Source organism: Muntiacus reevesi, chromosome 17 (assembly GCF_963930625.1).
Source record: "Muntiacus reevesi chromosome 17, mMunRee1.1, whole genome shotgun sequence".
NCBI classification, from domain to species: domain Eukaryota; kingdom Metazoa; phylum Chordata; class Mammalia; order Artiodactyla; family Cervidae; genus Muntiacus; species Muntiacus reevesi.
Genome location: NC_089265.1, coordinates 57,746,865 through 57,766,686, shown reverse-complemented (window position 1 = coordinate 57,766,686; position 19,822 = coordinate 57,746,865). Strand labels below are relative to the sequence as shown.

Sequence of the window (19,822 nt, the reverse complement as noted above, 5' to 3'; positions counted from 1 at the left end):
CAAAATATACGAACAGCTCACACAGCTCAAAATCAAAACAACAACCCAATCAAAAAAATGAGCAGAAAATCTAGACATTTCTCCAAAGAGGGCATACCAATGGCCAGAAAGCACATGAAAAGATGCTAATTTTTTGAAAAACATGCTGGACACTGCTAATTATTAGAGAAATGCAAATCAAAGCTACAATGAGGTACCAATTAGAATGGCCATCAACAAAAAGTCTACAAACAATAAATGCTAGAGTGGGTGTGGGAAAAAGGGAACCCTCCTACACTGCTGCTGTGAATGTAAACTGGCACAGTCACTATGGGGCAGTATGGAGGTTCCTTAAAAGTCTAAAAACACAACTGCTATATGATCCAACAGGCCCACTCCTGGGCCTATATCCAGGAAAAAACCGTGCTTTGAAAATATCTGGAACATGCACCCCAATGTTCACTGTAGCACTATTTACAACAGCTAAGACATGGAAGCAACCTAAATGTCCAGTGACTGATGAATGGATAAAGAAGATATATATATACAGGGTTGGCCAAAAAGTTCATTTGGCCAATCCAATATAATGGAATACTACTCAGCCATAAAAGGGAAAGAAATAATGCCATCAGCAGGGGCATACCAATGAGGTATACCAATGGCCAGAAAGCACATGAAAAGACGCTAATCTTTTGAAAAACACGCTGGACACTGCTAATTATTAGAGAAATTATTATTATACTAAGTGACATTATTATACTAAGTGAAGTGTCAGAAAGAGAAATAACACATGCTATCACTTACATGTGGAGTCTAAAATATGGCACAAATGAACCTATCTACAGAACAGAAACAGACTCACAGACAGAGAACAGACGTGTGACTGCCGAGGGCTGGGGGTGCCGGGCAGGAGAGGGAGGGACTGGGAGTCTGGAGTTAGTGGATGCAAGCTAACATATTTAGCACGGATAAACAACAAGGTCCTACCTGTATACGTTGTATAGCACAGGGAACTATCTCTAATCTGGTGGGATAAAACATAATGGAAAAGAACATAAAAAAAAGAATGTATATATGTATATAACTGAGTCACCCATACAGCAGAAATTAGTACAACATTGTATAAATCAATTATACTTCAAATTAAAAAAAAAAAGACGTGGTACATATATACAATGGAATCTTACTCAGCTATAAAAAAGAATGAAATACTCTAGAATTCAGTATAAAAAAATAGATGCATAGAAATAATATAAATATTAAGAAACATAAATAGAAAAAAAAAGAATGAAATAATACCAGTTGGAGCAACATGAATGGTCCTAGATAGTATCATGCACACATGCTCAGTGGTATCCCACTCTTTGTGATCCCATGGATTGTAGCCCACCAAGCTCCCCTATACGTGTAATTTTCTAGGCAAGAATACTGGAGTAGGTTGCCATTTCCTGACCCAAGGATTGAACCTGTGTCTCTTGCATCTCCCGCACTGGCAGGCAGATTCTTTACCACTGTGCTACCTGAGAAGCCCTAGAGATTATCATACTAAGTGAAATAAATCAGTCAGAGAAAGACAAATACCATATAATGTCACTTATATGTGTGGAATTTTAGAAAAATGATATAAAGGAACTTATTTACAAAACAGAAATAGACTCACAGCCTTAGAAAACAAGCTTATGGTTACCAAAGGGGAAAGGGGGTAGGAGTTCGGGATTAACATAGACACACTACTGCATATAAAACAGATGATCAACAAGGACCCTCATATATATATACACATACATACATACATACACTTAACTATATATAAAAATATATATAAAACCTAAACTACTTTGCGGTACACCTGAAACTAACACAACACTGTAAACCAACTACAGTCTAATGTAAAATAAAAATTGCTTTTAAATGAAAAAAAGAACTTAGGGTTGGAAGATGTTGTTCCTTAGTGATTATATATATTTCAAAATAATTTTATGCTATGTATAATTTGTGAACCACATTAATAAATTAATAAAAAAAATTTTTAACTTAAAGACTTTTGTACAGTAAAGGAAATTACTGACAAAGTAGTTTGAAAAGACAGCCTACTGAATGGGAGAAGTTACTGCAAATGGTATGACTCTTAAAGGGTTAATATCCAAAATACATAAACAGCTTACACAACTCAACATCAAAAAAACAAACAACCCAGTTAAAATATGGACAGAGGAAAACAGAAGTTTTTCCAAAGTTGAAACGCAGATGGCCAACAGGCACATGAAAAGATGCTCAGTATCAATAATAATCAGAGAAACATAAATTTAAAAATCACCATGAGATATCACCTCACACCTGTCAGAATGGCTATCATCAAAAAGAATACAAATATCAAATGTTGGTATATATGTGGAGAAAAAGGAACCCTTATACACTGCTTGTGGGAATGTATGGATTCAGGCACTGTGGAAAACAGAGGTTTCTCAAAAAAGTAAATTAGATTTATATGACCCAGTAGTTCTACTCCTGGATATATGTCTGAAAAAAAAAAATTCAAAAATATATTTGCACTCCAATGTGCTCAGCAGCATTATTTACAATTGCTGTGGTATGAAAACAACCCATGTGTCTATCAATAGATGAATGGATAAAGATGATGTGGTGTATATATATGGAATACTCAGACATAAAAAGGAATGAAATTTTGCCTGCAGCAAAATGGATGAACTTGGAGGGCATTATGCTAAGGGAAATAAGTCAGACAGAGAAAGACAAATACTATATGATATCATTTACAAATGGAATCTAAAAGATACAACAAATTAGTGAATAAGACAAAAAAGAAGCAGATGAGCAGATACAGAGAATAAACTAGTGGTTACCAGCAGTGGGAAGAGGGAAGCAAGGAGGGGCAGAAGAGGGATAGGAAGGGGAAAGGGGAGGGTTATTACGGGATTATATGAAATCATCTATGTGAAATTTTTTTAAATTGTAAAGTAAAAGTGAAAGTTGCTCAGTCGTGTCTGACTCTTTGCGACCCCGTGGACTATACAGGCCACGGGATTCTCCAGGCCAGAGTACTGGAGTGGGTAGCCTTTCCCTTCTCCAGGGGATCTTCCCAGCCCAGGACCGAACCCAGGTCTCCTGCATTGCAAGCTGATTCTTTACCAACTGAGTCACCAGAGAAGCCCTTAAAACTGTAAAGCACTACAGAATTTTTTAAATCTTTGTTCACCGAAAAAGGGGGAAAACATGCCATCATTTTTAAACTATTAAACTGGAATGGGTAGCCATTCCCTGCTCCAGGGCATCTTCCCAACCCAGGGATCAAACCCAGGTCTCCTGCACTGCAAGCCAATTCTTTACCATCTGAGCCACCAGGGAAGCCCATTATTTCAAATGCATTCCCCAAATAATCTCACTTAGCGACATTTTATTAGGATCAGTCAAGATTACAAAATAATTAACAGTTTTCCAAGGCAATAGAAATGAAAGAAAAAATAGATAAATGGCACTTATGCAAACTTATAAGTTTTTGCATAGCTTAAAAACCATAAACCAAACAAAAAGACAACCTACAGACTGGGAGAAAGTACTTGCAAATGATGTGACCTCCAAGGGTTTAATTTCCAAGATTTACAGAAGCTTGTACAACTTAATAACAAAAAACCCAATCCAAAAATGGGCAGAAGACCTATACAGACATTTCTCCAAAGAAAACATCTAGATAGCCAATAGGTACATGAAAAGATGTTCAACAATGCTAATTAACAGAGAAATGCAATTCAAAACTACAATGAGGTATCACTTTACACCAGTCAGAATGGCCATCATTAAAAAGTGTACAAATAATTAATGCTGGAGAGTGTGTAAAGAAAAGAGAACCCTTTACAATGTTGGTGGGAATGTAAACTGGTATAAGCACTATGGAAAACAGTATGGAGGTTCCTTAAAAAACTAAAAACAGAATTGTCATATGATCCAGCAATCCCATTCCTGGGCATATATCAGAAAAACTCTAATTCAAAAAAATATATGTACCCCAATGTTCATAGCAGCATTATTACAAGAGCCAAGACACAGAAGCAACCCAGATGTCTGTGGACAGATGAATAGAGATGATGTTAATATATACACACATATATAAAGGAATACTACTCAGCATAAAAAAGAATGAAATAATGTCATTTGCAATAACATGGATGGACTTAGAGATTATCATACTAAATGAAGATAGCATATGATATCACTCATATGTGGAATCTAAAAGATGATATACAAATAAACTTATTCACAAAACAGAAACAGACTCACAGTCCAAGAAAACAAACTTATGGTTACAAAAGGGGAAAACGGGGTGGATAAATTAGGAGTTTGAGATTAGCAGATACAAACTATTATTTATAACACAGATAAACAACAAGATCCTACTGTATAGCACAGGGAATTATGTTAAATATGTTGTAAAAAAACCATTATGGAGAGAATATGAAAAGAATATATATAACTGAATCATTTGCTGTACCCCAGAAAACACATTGTAAATCAATTATACTTCAATAAAAACAAAAACAGAACAATTAAAATACTCTATAATTCAGATTTTAATTATTTTACACTAATTTCTCAGTGAGAAATCTTAAATATTTACAAATATTTAAAAATTATAACCTATCACATTTTAATTTCTGCTTAATTCAATATTAGGATGCTTTCTCTAACATATACTATTATATGTAACTACCTTCTTTCTCAAAGAAAAGAATTCTGGAGCTTCCTCCAAGATAAAATTATATAGAATTATTTTCTATCAGAAATCACTATCCACAAGCACCATAATGGCCTTCCTGAAACAACAATTTAAAAAATTCCAGGCTTTTGTACCGGCTGTTTCTGCTACCTGAAACCACACTCTCCCTACCTCTTGACCTGGATAACACTTGCTTCCTTTTTAATACTCAACAATTAGCCTTTCTAGGAAGGCATCTCTCTATATCATCTGGGCCAGATTTACTGATCTAATTTCCCAAAGCACTCTACATTTCTATCACAACACTTAATGTTACAGTTTAAGGAATAACTTTAAAAGGCTATAAACTCCTTGAAGAAAGGCAAAACCTGTGTTCGTAACTCATGGTTAGATCTTGTAGTACCCAACACACACAGTCCTACTCACAAACTCACAAATATTTATTAAATGAATGAGCACTTCACTGCCTAGTGGAGAAGCTATAAATATATAGCTATACAAAATAAATATGTTGAGTAAGCAAAGAAAAGAGGACAGTTAGGAAATGTGTCTTGCTGGTGTATTTTTTTTAAAAAATGAGCAGGAACTCCCCAAGGGCAAGGGGTAAGCAAAGGTATAAAGGTGTGTACAGGGCTGGTGTACTCTGAGGCAACAGCAGTTAGATGTGCTGTGTGTAGAAAAACTAGAGACAAGTAGAGAATAAACCATTGAATCATTCTATAGTGATTCCCAATAACTATTTCTTAATTATATGTCCACTGAAAGTATTTTTTAAATGGAAAAACTCCACTACCAAAAATAACCACTGAAATTGATATTTCACTTAATTCATGTATCTCATGCTTAATATTATTTCATAAATATTTTGCATGTAATTATTTATTGACAAAACCATTTTTAATGGCTGAATAGCATTCACTATGGATGAATCATAATCTTTTCTCTTTTTTAAACTAACTTGCAAATTGCTGGATATTTAGATTGCTGCCAATTTACTACTATTCAAAACACTATGATGAACATCCTAACAGTCAAATATTAACCACATTTCTAGTTATTTTTCTAAATACATTTGCAGAAAAATGTATTGCTAAGTAAAAAGGGACTTTTTATTTTTTTTTTAACTTTATTTATTTATTTTCATAGTTTGTATTTTTTTTTTAATTTTTTTTATGAGTTGGAGGCTAATTACTTCACAACATTTCAGTGGGTTTTGTCATACACTGACATGAATCAGCCATAGAGTTACACATATTCCCGATCCCGATCCCCCCTCCCACCTCCCTCTCCCCCCAAAAGGGACTTTTTAAATATAAGGCTTTTGAATATAAATAGCCAAACTGTCCTCAAAAGAACATACTAATATCTAGTTCCACAAGCAGTTAGAAGAGTGTCTGTTTCTCCAAATCCTTCCCACACAAGTTATACCTTAATTCTGTTAAGTGCAATGAAAAAAAATATCATCTTGTTTTGAGCTGAAATGTTTATTTTTAGTAAAGTTAAACTTTTTTTTTCATATTAATTGGAAGATTATATTTCTTCTGGGAATTGTTATCCCATATTCCTTACTGATTTCCCGCTTGCAATATTATGTTATTGAGTTATAAAATCTGTTTATAATAAGGATAATATACTTGTTTTTCAAATACAGTATGTTGAATGTTTTACATGTTTCTATCTTTAAATATAATTTATATTTTTTACTATATGAAAAAGTTAATTATATTATCAAATTCATTTTTCCCCTTATAGTTTTAAATTTACTGATGAGGCTTTTACAAGTAAAAGTATTTCAAAGACTTCCACACTTGACAGGAGTTACATGATTTTAAAAAGTACAAAATGACAAGGGCTAGCTAATGGAAAGTCAGTCAAACTTTTTAAACTGATTATCATCATAAAAGCATCTTAATACATTTGAAAAATTTAGGGGAAAAAACCTAAGATATTTTATTTAGTATAGAAAATACATAATGTACATATGGATTTAAAACCCCAGTGGGATTATACTGCTGTAGACCATACCAGTCCACCCTGAAGGGTTTTAAGCAAGAAAGTAACATGATTGGTTAAGACTTTCAGAAGAATCTCTGAGCTGACCAGGTTCCAAAAGTATATTCATAAAAATAAAGTGAGGGATCAGTTTAAACATTTTGTCAATAAGGTCACTGAAAAAAATTACCATTGTTGTATAAAAGGATATTTTCATTATCAGTAATGCAGAAAATAATCATGGAAAAAAGTTATTTTGAACTGAATAAGTTTAATGAAAAATTCAGTACTTAGACTTTAGTTTTCTCATTTTTTGCCTCAAAGTATATGTTCAGTTATTCAGTCATGTCCGACTCTGCGACCCTATAGACCTATAGACTGCAGCACGCCAGGCTTCCCCGTCCTTCACAATCTGCTGGAGTTTGCGCAAATTCATCCATTTAATCGGTGATGCCATCCAACTATCTCATCCTCTGTTGTCCCCTTCTCTTGCCTTCAGTCTCTCCCAGCATCAGGTTCTTGTCCAGTGAGTCGGCTCTTTGCATCAGGTGGCCAAAGTACTGGAGCTTCAGCTTCAGCATCAGCCCTTCCAGTGAACACTCAGGGTTGGTCTCCCTTAGGACTGACTGGTTGGATCTCCATGCCGTCCAAGGGGCTCTCACGTTCTCCAGCACCGCAATTTGCAGCATCAGTTCCTCAGCACTCAGTCTTCTTTATGGACCATCTCCCTCACATCCACTCATGACTCCTGGAAAAGCCACAGCTTTGACATATGAACCTTTGTCAGCAAAGCACAGGAGCTCAGTCAAGTCCAACTCTTGGTAACCCCATGAACTGTAGCCCACTAGGCTCCCATGTCCATGGAATTTTGCAAGCAAGATCACTAGAGTCGGTTGCCATTTCCTCATCAGGCGGTCTTTCCGACCCAGGGAGCGAACCTGTGTCTCCTGCATTGGCAGGCAGACTTGTTATCACTTCACCACCTGGAAAACCCTAAAGTGATGTCCCTGTTTTTTAATACACTGTCTAGGTTTGTCACAACTTTCCTTCTAAGGAGCAAGTGTCTTTTAATTTTATGGCTGCAGTTACCATCTGCAGTGATTTTGAAGCCCAAGAAAATAAAATCTGCCACTGTTTCCATTCTTTCCCCATCTATCTGCCATTAAGTGAAGGGACTGGATGCTATGATCATAGCTTTTTGAATGCTGAGTTTTTGTTTTTTTTTTTAAAAAAGCTTTATTTATTTGGCTGCACCGGGTCTTAGTTGCAGCATATGGGATCTAGTTTCTTGACCACGGATTGAATCCAGGCCCCCTGCATTGGGAGTGCAGAGTCTTAGCCACTGGACCACCAGGGAAGTCCCTGAATGCTGAGGTTGTTTTTTTTTTTGGAAAAATTTTATTCTTTTTTTTTTTTTTACTCTTTAAAGTTAAATTTGTACTATTTTTTTTTTTCATTTATTTTTATTAGTTGGAGGCTAATTACTTTATAATATTGTAGTGGGTTTTGTCATACATTGACATGAATCAGCCATGGATTTACATGTATTCCCCATCCCGATCCTCCCTCCCACCTCCCTCTCTACCCAAACCCTCTGGGTCTTCCCAATGCACCAGGTCCGAGGACTTGTCTCATGCATCCAACCTGGGCTGGTGATCTGTTTCACTATAGATAATATACATGTTTAGATGCTGTTCTCTTGAAACATCCCACCCTCACCTTCTCCCACAGAGTCCAAAAGTCTGTTCTGTACATGTGTCTCTTTTTCTGTTTTGCATATACGGTTATCATTACCATCTTTCTAAATTCCATATATATGTTTTAAGCCAGCTTTTTCACTCTCCTCTTTCACTCTCATCAAGAGGTTCCTTAGTTCCTCTTCACTTTCTGCCATTAGAGTGGTATCATCTGCATATCTGAGGCTGTTGATATTTCTCCCAGCAATCTTGATTCAAGCTTGTGATTTATCCAGCCCAGCATTTCTGCATATGAGTTAAATAAGCAGGGTGACAATATATAGCCTTGTCATACTCCTTTCCCAATTTTGAACTTGTCAGTTGTTCCATGTCCATTTCTAACTGTTGCTTCTTGACCAGCATACAAGTTTCTCAGGAGACAGGTAAGGTGGTCTGTACTCCTATCTCTTTAAGAATTTTCCACAGTTTGTTGTGCTCCACACAGTCAAAGGCTTTAGCACAGTCAATGAAGCAAAAGTAGATGTTTTTCTGGAATTCGCTTGTTTTCTTCACAATCCAACAAATGTTGGCAATTTGATCTCTGGTTTCTCTGCCTCTTCAAAAAACCCAGTTTGTACATCTGGAAGTTCTCAGTTCATACACTACTGAAGCCTAGCTTGAAGGATTTTGAGCAAAACCTTGCTAGCATGTGAAATGAGCACAACTGTATGGTAGTTTGAACATTCTTTGGCATTGCCCTTCTTTAAGGATTGGAATGAAAAGTGACCTTTTCCAGTCCTGTGGCCACCGCTGAGTTTACCAAATTTGCTGGCATATTGAGTGCTGCAGTTTAACTGCATTATCTTTTAGGATTTTAAATAGCTCAGCTGCAATTCCATCACCCCCACTTGCTTTGTTCATAATAATCCTTCTTAAGGCCCACTTGACTTCACACTCCGGAATGTCTGGCTCTAGGACATAATGCTTGCTCAGTTGACAAGTGGTGTCAGACTCTTTGCAACCCCATGAACTATAGCCCATCAGGTTCCATTATCTATGGGATTTCCCAGGCAAGAATACTGGAATGGGTTGCCATTTCCCTCTCCAGGGGATCTCTCTGACTCAGGGATCGAACCTGTGTCCCCTGCACAGACAGGCAGATTGTTTACCACTGAGCCACCAAGGAAGCCTAGGATATAATAGGACCCCATTTAACTCTAACATATGACTATAGGAGCTCTGGATAAATTGAGGTTTTCATTATCAGAGGATGACTGGTAAAGGATAACAGCAACTGAAATTGAATTTTCTTAAAACAGGTACCAACATTTCATTGTATAAGGGAAAAGTATCTTAAAATGAAAATCATGTAATAAGCTTTTTTACACTTAATTATATGCAAATTTTTAGAAAAAGAATAAGTTAAATGTATGGGTTTTTACATAACATTTCCAATGAAATTATGACAGAATATGACATCCCTACTTCACAATTTTGTACTATAATAAAAAGAGGGCCATTTCTGTATAATACTCAAGATCTTCATCAATTTTCCCAAAGGCCTTTCCCTTAGTCCTATAAGATATTCACTTAATTTTTTGAAGTTTCTATCGTCATCAATTCTGTCGTTCTCTTTTTTCTAACTGATAACTAGTCTAACTCTATCATATCCTCATTTGCCAATGATTTTGACCAGTTCTTTAATATCACTTCTCAGGGTCTTGCAAAACTGTACATCCTTTACAAGATCAGAAATTTCATGTTCCCCATGATAAGGACTGTACCTACATTGTCTGAAATATAACAATCAGAAAAAGACCAACAAAGACAGTAGGAAGGAAAAGAAGATCCTAGAATATTTAAATATTCTGACTTTTTTAATTGCCAAGTCGCTAAGTAAATAGTCTTAAAATAACTTCACTTCCTCTTGCAACCTCATAACTAGGGAACCTTGATTATTATATGGACTCAAATCCTCATACAGAGTCCTCATGAATGAGAAAGAAGACTGTATAATGGGCTTAAGAATTTGAATTACATATTTTCCCCTTTACTTTCACATGAAGCAATAGAAAATACTCTTTACAAATATCAATATTTTAACTTTACAAGATAAGCAAACCTCAAAACTAAGAAATGAACTACAAAACAGTACTAAGTATGTGGAAGATGACTACCTAGAACCAAAATGGGAAATGCATGCCTGCATCTCTGAACAGTACACTGAAGTGGTCTAATGGAACTAAGTATGAATTCCAACTCTATCACTTACTATATATAAGAGCCCAGGCAAATCTCTTTATCTGAGCTGCAGTTTCTTCATTCCTTAAAAATGGGTACAATATCTGTCTCACATCAGGATACTGTGAGGATTAAACAATATAGTGTATTAAAAGTGCTTCACAAAAGGTTTGGCACATGGTAAGCACTCAAAAAATGGAAGTTAGTATTATTAATAAGTAATGCACACTTAAGCTCATGCCAGAGGATCTTTCTGATGTTTACTCAAAACACTTACGGGATATGTACTTCTAAATGGCTTCATAATCTGTTTTTCTAACAAACAGATAAGCAAATCCAAATCTGTAGGTGTCAGGTACTAGAGCAAGCACACTGACAGCAGCAGATGAGAACTGATACTGAAAATGGACACAGATTCTAACAGCAAATTAGTCAGAGGTCATTTTGAGTAGGGGCAAAGAAACTGACATGTCTTTTCTTTTTGAGATGAGAAACTTTTAAATGGTAAAATATTAGAAACATAAAGAAAATTATGAAGAATATAACAAACACCTGTGATACCCACCACCCAGCTTTATCAAATTTTAACATTTGGTTATCTTTTAGATTTTTTTTTGAACATTACAAACACAATCAAAGAACCCTGTATAACCCTCCCCAATCCCATTCCCCTCCCTCCCTCCCCAGAGGGAACCACTATCCAAAATTTGTTTTGTTACTCCACTTGCAAGTTTTTAATACTATGAATTCACAACTGTATATCCATCCATAAGCAATTTAGTTTTGTTTTGCATTCAACTTATTTTGTCAGTATTTAATGAGCACCCAAATGTGGCACAGTTCCAGGTGCTGCGGATAGAGCAGAGAACAAATACATGCCCTCATCAAGTTTATGTTTGTTTATTTTTAAACTTTATATAAATGGTATCACACTGTGTACAGTTCATTCTACAATTTGTTTTTCTGGCTCAATCCTGAATTTCTGAGGTACATCTCAGATACTGATGCTTCTATTTCATTTATTTTAACTGATGTATAGTATTCCATTGTATGAGTATACAATTTATAGTCCTCTTGATGGAGATTTGTTTCCAACTTCTATAACTGACAATGCTATAATGAAACTTCTTTACACATTGCTTTATTCACATGTGGTTTCTTTTAAACAACTGATATTCAATTTTAACCAGATATTGTTTAATTGCTCAAAATAATTTTACCATTTTATACTCCATCAATAACGTCTAAGTATCTATTTTTCAGCACCTTTGCCAATACTTGTTCTATATTGCTATTTTTATTAGAATTTCCATGATAACTAGTAAGCTTGAAAATCATTCCATATTTATTGCTCATTTTATTGGTATTTTCTCTTATTTGAGTTCTCTGCCTATTTTGCTCTAAGGTAATTTATTCATATATTCTGGATACTAATCCTTTTCTTGGCTATGTGCATAGAAAATATCTTCTCCCACCAGCTTATCATTCATCTTCTCACACTGTTATGTCTTTAGTTACAAGGAAGTTTTAAATTTTAATACAGGTGACTTTATCAATCCTTAATGGTTTATACTTTTTTGGTGTGTCTTAAAAAGAATCCTTTGTTGTATTTAGAATATAAATATATTCTATATTTCTTCTAAAAAGAAACGGGCAGTTACTTTTAGTTATGATATGAGGTAGAAATCTAATTTCATTTTTATCTTTTATATATATATATATATATACACACACACACACACAAAACCAATCTCTTTTCCATTTACCCGCACTGGTTTGTAAATAACCTGCTGTCATAAATCAAATGTTCATGTATGCATGTGTCTCTTTCTGGAAGCTCTATTTCATTTCATTGGTCACTTAATTTATCCCTGTCCTAAGATAAGGTCTGATATCTGGAGGGGTGGGTTCTCTTATCATCTTAGTCTTCCTCAAAGTTTTCTCAGACATTCTTGGTGCTTTATTTTTAAGTATGAACTTTATATCAAGTTTAAAAAAAAAAAAAAAACCCTTTTTTTTAAAAAATAAAAATAAAAAATCCTCTTGGGATTTTTATTAAAACTGCACTAAATTCATAGACTACTTTGGGGGAAGAACTGACTTTATAATACTGAGTTTTCTCCTCCAGAGAAGATTTGCATTTCTTCTTACAGGTACCTCACAGCACTGCTAAGCTGGAACCAATGTAAAGCTGCTGGCTGGAGGGGTCTGGACCATATGGCAGTGTGAAGGCTACATGAAGGCTAGCTTGTGGTTAGCAATTTACAGAGATTTTCTGACATGCCTCTACCCACTGCCACAGACTAGGTGAACAAGGTGGTTTATTTCTAGAAAACCTTGATGCTGGAACTGTAGCCCTTTGCAGAGTTTGTAGCCCGAGTCTTATGCAGAGTTTTCTACTAGACTCCTCACCTTGAACTGGATGTAGAATTAACTCTCCTGTCCTTTGTACTTCTCATACCTGTCAAAACAGAAACTCAAAGAGTCACAGGCATTTAGCAGATGCCTCCAGGGTAAAAGCCAGCTGAATACAAGTTTACTTCTTTGCATTCTTGCTTCCACTTCATTTTTGGCCCTAGGAGTCCTTCCTTTCTTATCAGCTCAACTCTACATTAAAACAATATTAAAAAAAAATTTATCCAACATTTCTGTTTTTAGCAGAAAGGTTATTCAAAGTATTTAAAATCTTTTACAACTTAATTTTTATTTGGTTGATTTACCAGTTTTTGTACAGAACTGTATTAAAATCTCTTACTATGATAATAGCCATGTATTGGAGGAGGTCTCGCTCAGTCGTATCCGACTCCTTGCGACCCCGTGGAAGGTAGCCTACCAGGCTCTACCATCCATGGAATTTTCCAGGCAAGAATACTGGAATGGGCTGCCATTTCCTTCTCCATAGACATGTATTAGTAATTCCTTATTATTCTGTTTTTGCTTTCTTAATTTCAAGTTGTATACAAGTTCATGATTATTATATATATGCTTGGTGGATTTTTCTTTTAATATGTAGTTGCCCTTTATCCTTATTAAAGAAAGCTTTTGGTCTTTCATCTGTTCAATAGGGATAACCTACATCAATTTTCTTTTCCCATTTCTGGGTAGTTTTTTTTTGGTATTTCCACAAAGAGTATGTGTGATCTTGTTTTTTATTCAAATTTCTATCTGTCTTTTAATAAAGAAGATCAATTCATTTATATGTAAATGTAGACTATTAATATTTTGGACCTATTTCTACTTCTTGTTTTCTATTTATCTTTCCTTTCCTTTGCTTTTTTATTTTTACTTTTTAAGCTTTCCTTCTGTTTACTGATCAAGTTTGTAATAGTCTCTGCCACCCCCTGCCCCACTTTGCTGGCTTGAAAGCTATAAATGAAATTTTTATTATTTTTTTATCGTATATATTTAATTATAAATTGTTCTGAAAGAGTCAGAAATTACTTAGTATTTCTATTCTCTTCCTAAACATGATGTGAACCTTAAATGTTATACCTTCCCGCTGAACAAAACTCCTCCACCCACAAAGCTATTTGTTGTCACCATCCAGAGCTACACTGTGCAATTTGGGAGCCATTAGACACATGCTGCTTTTGAGTCCTTAATATGTGGCCAGTCTGCCTTAAGGTGTGCTCCAAATTTAAAGTATACACTGGATTTTAAAGATTTAGCATGAAAAAAAATATAAGTAAACCATCTCAGTATTTTTTATACTGATTGCATGTTGAAATAATAACATTTTAGGCATACTGGAGCAAATAAATTATTAAAAATTAATTTAGTGTCTTTATGTGACTACTACACAATTTTTAATTTAACATTATAATTGTATTGGATAGTGCTAATCTAGAGTTTTCATTTTAACTTTGTTTTAAATGCACCTTCTTGCCCCTAAAATCCTGACCTATCTTCTATTAATAATAACATTTATAATTATTATATATGATTGAAATTATTTATCCTAGAATAAGAATTTATCTGGATATGAAATGGTATAAAACATTATTTTGACTTAGTACTGATATTTAAGATATTACTCCTTTTTCTTCTAGCATCAACTACTGGTGATAAGAAACCAGGTAGTTTAATTATAATACCTCAATAGATAATCTGGCCTCTAACTTTGGTGGGAAGAGTTTCTTTACTTTTGATATCCTAGAGTTTCATCACAACCTGTCTAGATGTGAATTTATCTTTGTTTAACCCACTAAACATTACATTTTACTTTTAATTCAAGAATTCAGGTCTTTCTTCAATGCAAAAAACTCTCAGCCTTTGTGTCTTCAAAATTTAGTTCTCTTCCAATCTCTGCAATTTTTTTTTTTCTGTAGTTGATATATTACATATCTCAATTAATCTCTAGGTAAAATTCTTAGTAATATTTTCCAACCCATTAATTCTCTCATCAGCGGTGTACAGGGTAATAATTATCCCATCGATTAAGTTTTTTAATATACCAACTATGTTTTTAATTTATAAAAGGTCTAGTTACTTCTTTTCCATATTAACCTATTCTTGTTTCATCTCTTTTGTTTCATAATTTTGAGCTATTAATGGAAAGTATGTTAACTTTTTTTTCTTTTTCTGTTAACTTATTCGAGCATCCTAAAGATGCTTTAAAGTGTCTTCCAATCAATGGAATACCATGCAGCCGTTAAAAAGAATAAAATCATCCCATGGGTACAAATATGGAATGATCTCTAAATATGTCATTAAGTGAAAATGCCAAGGTAGAATGGTACCATTTATATAAAAGTATATGTGTGTGTGTGTGTGTGTCTGTGAGTGTCTGTATATATATGTTTGTACATGCATAATAAACTATCTCAGCAAAGATACCAAGAAACTGGTAACAGTGGCTGCCTCTGGGGAGGGGAACGGGGTGGCTCGGGGGCAGAGGTGGGAGACAGACTTACTTTTCACTGTTTACCCTTTTGTACCTTTGAATTTTGTACCATGTGCGTGTACTACCTAGTCAAAAAAAACAAATAATTTATTTTTTAAAATAAAGTCTTTGTTGGACTACTCCATAAAAGTAATTTCATCCGGAGAAAATGCCTGTTCCAGTTGCTGATTTTGTTATACTAATATTAGATTATCTTAATGAGTTTTAGAATTTTGGTTGTAGACTCCTTTTGAGTAAGAAAGATGAAAACAAAAATTTCTTTCTCTCTTCCTATTTAATGATTTTATAGTTGTCCTATTTGGATTTCTGGACCCAAATTCACTACTAGGTCTCACTGAGATCAAAGCCTCCAGTGTCATGATGCTACGGGAGCTATCACGTATGTACCTTCAATCACCGACTCAGCAATGGCTTCACTCAGTTCATGGTCATGAGGCTATATAAATCTTCATCAGCTAAAAGCTACAGCCCCAGGTAATTTAACAGTTTTTTCCTTTTTTCACCCTTTCACAAATGGGACAGACATTCCAACTAAACCCCTGGCTTTGTGTAATAATTCTGGCTCTGGTTCCTGCCTCACATGAAATACTTTAGCATTTTTGATTCCTCACAGGAGCTAAACTATTACATGTCAGTGCCTGCCTGAAAACCCAGTGGGCTTGTGTCTTCAACTCCGTAACACCTTTTTGTGTGTGTTCGAGTCTGGCCATAAACAAAGATGTTTATGCTGTTTCAGAGCCTAGCTGTATCTTTTGTGCTATTTAATCTACTGTTCTATATGTTTGGAGCATTTCTTCTTTTTGATGATTAAAAGTAATCATTATCAAAGTCATATAATCTCATTATATAAAGTTTTGAAAACAGAAAATTACTCATAATCCATTCATTTTAACACATCCACTGTAAGCATTTTAAAATACTTTCTCTAATCTTTTTCTTCTGCATCACGTCATACCTATAGTTTTCATGATTTTAACCTGTACTATTTCAAGCATCTGTCCGTGGGGATATCCAGCATCTGTAGTCATCATTTTAGTGACGGTGTATTAGTCCGCCAAATTACGCACCTGTCACTTCCCACATGACTGAGAACTTAAGGAGCTTCACACAACAAAGAAGTTCTCTGTGCCTGTCTGTTTCTTTCCCCTGAACAGTTTGAATCTGGGGGCTGGTGGTGAGAGAGGCTAAGCAATGGCACTGCCACAAAGCATTACAGGACTAACAAAATACATGGCTGAGGTTCATAATGATGGCCCTAATACACAAAGAGAAAAGGTAAAATCATATGGAAATAAAAATGCATTTCAGAAAGATCCAATCCAAAATGGTTAACAGTAACTTTTATAATTAAAAGGATAAGTTGCACAGTTCACAAATGTGTACCATCTAGTACTGCTGGTCAAGGCATTATAAATTTTCACTAACTTCCAAGACAGAATATTTTGGGTCACGTTAATAAAGTTTACTTTCTCACTATAATACTAACCTTATATTATTTACACAATCTTCATGAGCTTCAGAAAGTGTTTTTATGTGCTTTGAAGATATAGGATCAAAAAGTAGAACTTCAGTCTGTTCACAAGCAACTGTCAGCACTGACCTGGAAGCAAATGACACATTTCTCTTAGTTTATTTAGCATTCTCTTGTTTTACTGATATTCATCGATTTATGACTATATAAGATATAGATGAATAACTTCTGTCCACATTAGTAGCAAATATTTAAAAGACTGAGACTAAGCACTGTTGCAAGCAGTAGGAGGAAACAGTGCTCTCATACCCAATGGTGAAGTATAAGCTGGCTGCAACTTGTATGGAGAGTATCAGTATCTAACAAAATTTTAAACGTGCATATCTTTTATCTCAGTGTTCTTTTTTTCTGAGAATTCAATCTTGATAAATAATAACTTCCAAATACAAAGAGGCACATATAAAGATATGCTTCATTGTAGGGAGAAATTGGAAGTAACCTAAATGTACATGAAAGAAAGATCGATTATATAAGCCATAGTATGTAATACTTTGCAAAATGGTGCAATACTTAAAATGGGATAACTTTATATGCATATAAAGGAGCCTAAAACATATTTTTACAAGAGAAAAGCTGGCTTCAGAAAGACATGCTTAAATGAGGCAACTTAGGAAAAGATCATATAAATTAGGCAATTCTTCATCACCATCAATTAAAATGCATTGAAAGGTCTAGCACACATCCTACCAAACCAGTTTTAGTCAAACTAAACCTTCTCCTTTACGGATTTTAGTATTGTTTCCTGTTTCAGCCCTTTCCTATTACAAAATTACGTTTTTATAAACCTTTTACAAACACCATTTTTTTTTTCTCTGTAATCCAGTTTTTATTCAGGTAAGAGACATTTGAAATATTGAGCTATTGGGGGTTTTTTTATGTTGTTGTTTTTTTTTTAATTTTTCAGTGGGTTTTGTCATACATTGATATGAATCAGCCATAGAGTTACACGTATTCCCCATCCCGATCCCCCCTCCCACCTCCCTCTCCACCCGATTCCTCTGGGTCTTCCCAGCCCACCAGGCCCGAGCACTTGACTCATGCATCCCACCTGGGCTGGTGATCTGTTTCACTAGAGATAATATACATGCTGTTCTTTCGAAGCATCCCACCCTCCCCTTCTCCCACAGAGTTCAAAAGTCTGTTCTGTACTTCTGTGTCTCTTTTTCTGTACAAACACCATTTTTTAAACTTTTTTATTGAAGGATAATTGCTTTACAGGATTTTGCTGTTTTCTGTCAAACCTCAACATGAATCAGCTATAAATATACCTATATCCGCTCCCTTTTGAAACTCCCTCCCATCTCCCTCCCCCATCCCACCCATCTAGGTTGATACAGAGCCCATGTTTGAGTTTACTGAGCCATACAGCAAATTCCCGTTGGCTATCTGTTTTACACATGGTAATGTAAGTTTCTGTGTTACTCTTCCCATACATCTCACCCTCTCCTCCCCTCTACCCATGTCCATAAATCTATTCTCTACATCTGTTTCTCCACTGCTGCCCTATAAATAAATTCTTCAGTACCATTTTTCTATATTCTGTATTTGTATTAGAATACGATATTTATCCTTCTTTCTGACTCACCTCACTCTATATAATAGGTTCTAGGATAATCCACCTCATCAGAACTGACTCAAATGCATTCCTTCTTATGGCTGAGTAATACTCTATTGTGTACATGTACCACAACTTCTTTATCCATTCATCTGTCGATGGACATCTAGGTTGCTTCCATGTTCTAGATATTGTAAACAGTGCTGCAATAAACAACGGGATACATGTGTCTTTTTCAACCTGATTTCCTCAGGGTATATGCCTAGGAGTGGGATTGCTGGGTCATATGGTGGTTTTACTCCTAGTTTTTTAAAGAATCTCCATTCCATCTTCTATAGTGACTGTATCAATTTACATTCCCACCGAAAGTGCAAGTGTTCCCTTTTCTCCACACCCTCTCCAGCATTTATTGTTTGTAGACTTTTTGGTAATGGCCCTTCTGACTGGTGTAAGGTGGTATCTCATTGTGGTTTTGATTTGCATTTCTCTAATAATGAGCGATGTTGAGGATCATCTTTCCACATGTTTATTAGCCATGTGTATGTCTTCTTTGGAGAACTGTCTGTTTAGGTCTTTTCCCCACTTTTTGGATTGCTTGTTTTTCCACCATTGAGTTGTATGAGCTGCTTGTACGTTTTGGAAATTAATCCTTTGTCAGTTATTTCATTTGCTATTACTTTCTCCCATTCCGAGGGTTGTCTTATCACCTTGCTTATAGTTTCCTTTGCTGTGCAAAAGTTTTTAAGTTTTAATCTGGTCCCACATGCTTACTTTTGTTTTTATTTCCATTACTCTAGGAGGTGGGTCATAGATCTTGCTTTGATTTATGTCATTGAGTGTTCTGCCTATGTCTTCCTCTAAGAGTTTTATAGTTTCTAGTCTTACATTTAGGTCTTTAATCCATTTTGAGTTTATCTTTGTGTATGGTGTTAGGAAGTGTTCTAATTTCATACTTTTACATGTAGCTGTCCGGTTTCCCCAGCACCATTTATTGAAGAGGCTCTTTGCCCCATTGTATATTCTTGCCTCCTTTGTCTAAAATAAGGTATCCGCAGGTGCATGGGTTTATTTCTGGACTTTCTATCTTGTTCCATTGGTCTATATTTCTGTTTTTGTGCCACTACCATACTGTCTTGATGACTGTAGCTTTGTAGTATAACCTGAAGTCAGGAAGGTTGATTCCTCCAGCTCCATTCTTCTCTCTCAAGACTGC

General features: G+C 35.2%; 1 protein-coding gene across 3 annotated transcripts in view; it reads right to left on the bottom strand.

Annotated features, from left to right (window-relative positions):
• Window positions 1-19,822, bottom strand: part of DCAF10 (DDB1 and CUL4 associated factor 10) — a 59,699-nt gene that overhangs the window by 26,767 nt on the left and 13,110 nt on the right. For all 3 annotated transcript variants that reach the window (XR_010659503.1, XM_065908018.1, XM_065908019.1), the window contains exon 2: window positions 17,010-17,123. Coding sequence is in view for 2 of the 3 variants with exons in the window: in XM_065908018.1 (XP_065764090.1) it covers window positions 17,010-17,123 (114 nt within the window). In the remaining variant the exon portion in view is untranslated. The remainder of the gene's footprint in view (window positions 1-17,009; window positions 17,124-19,822) is intronic.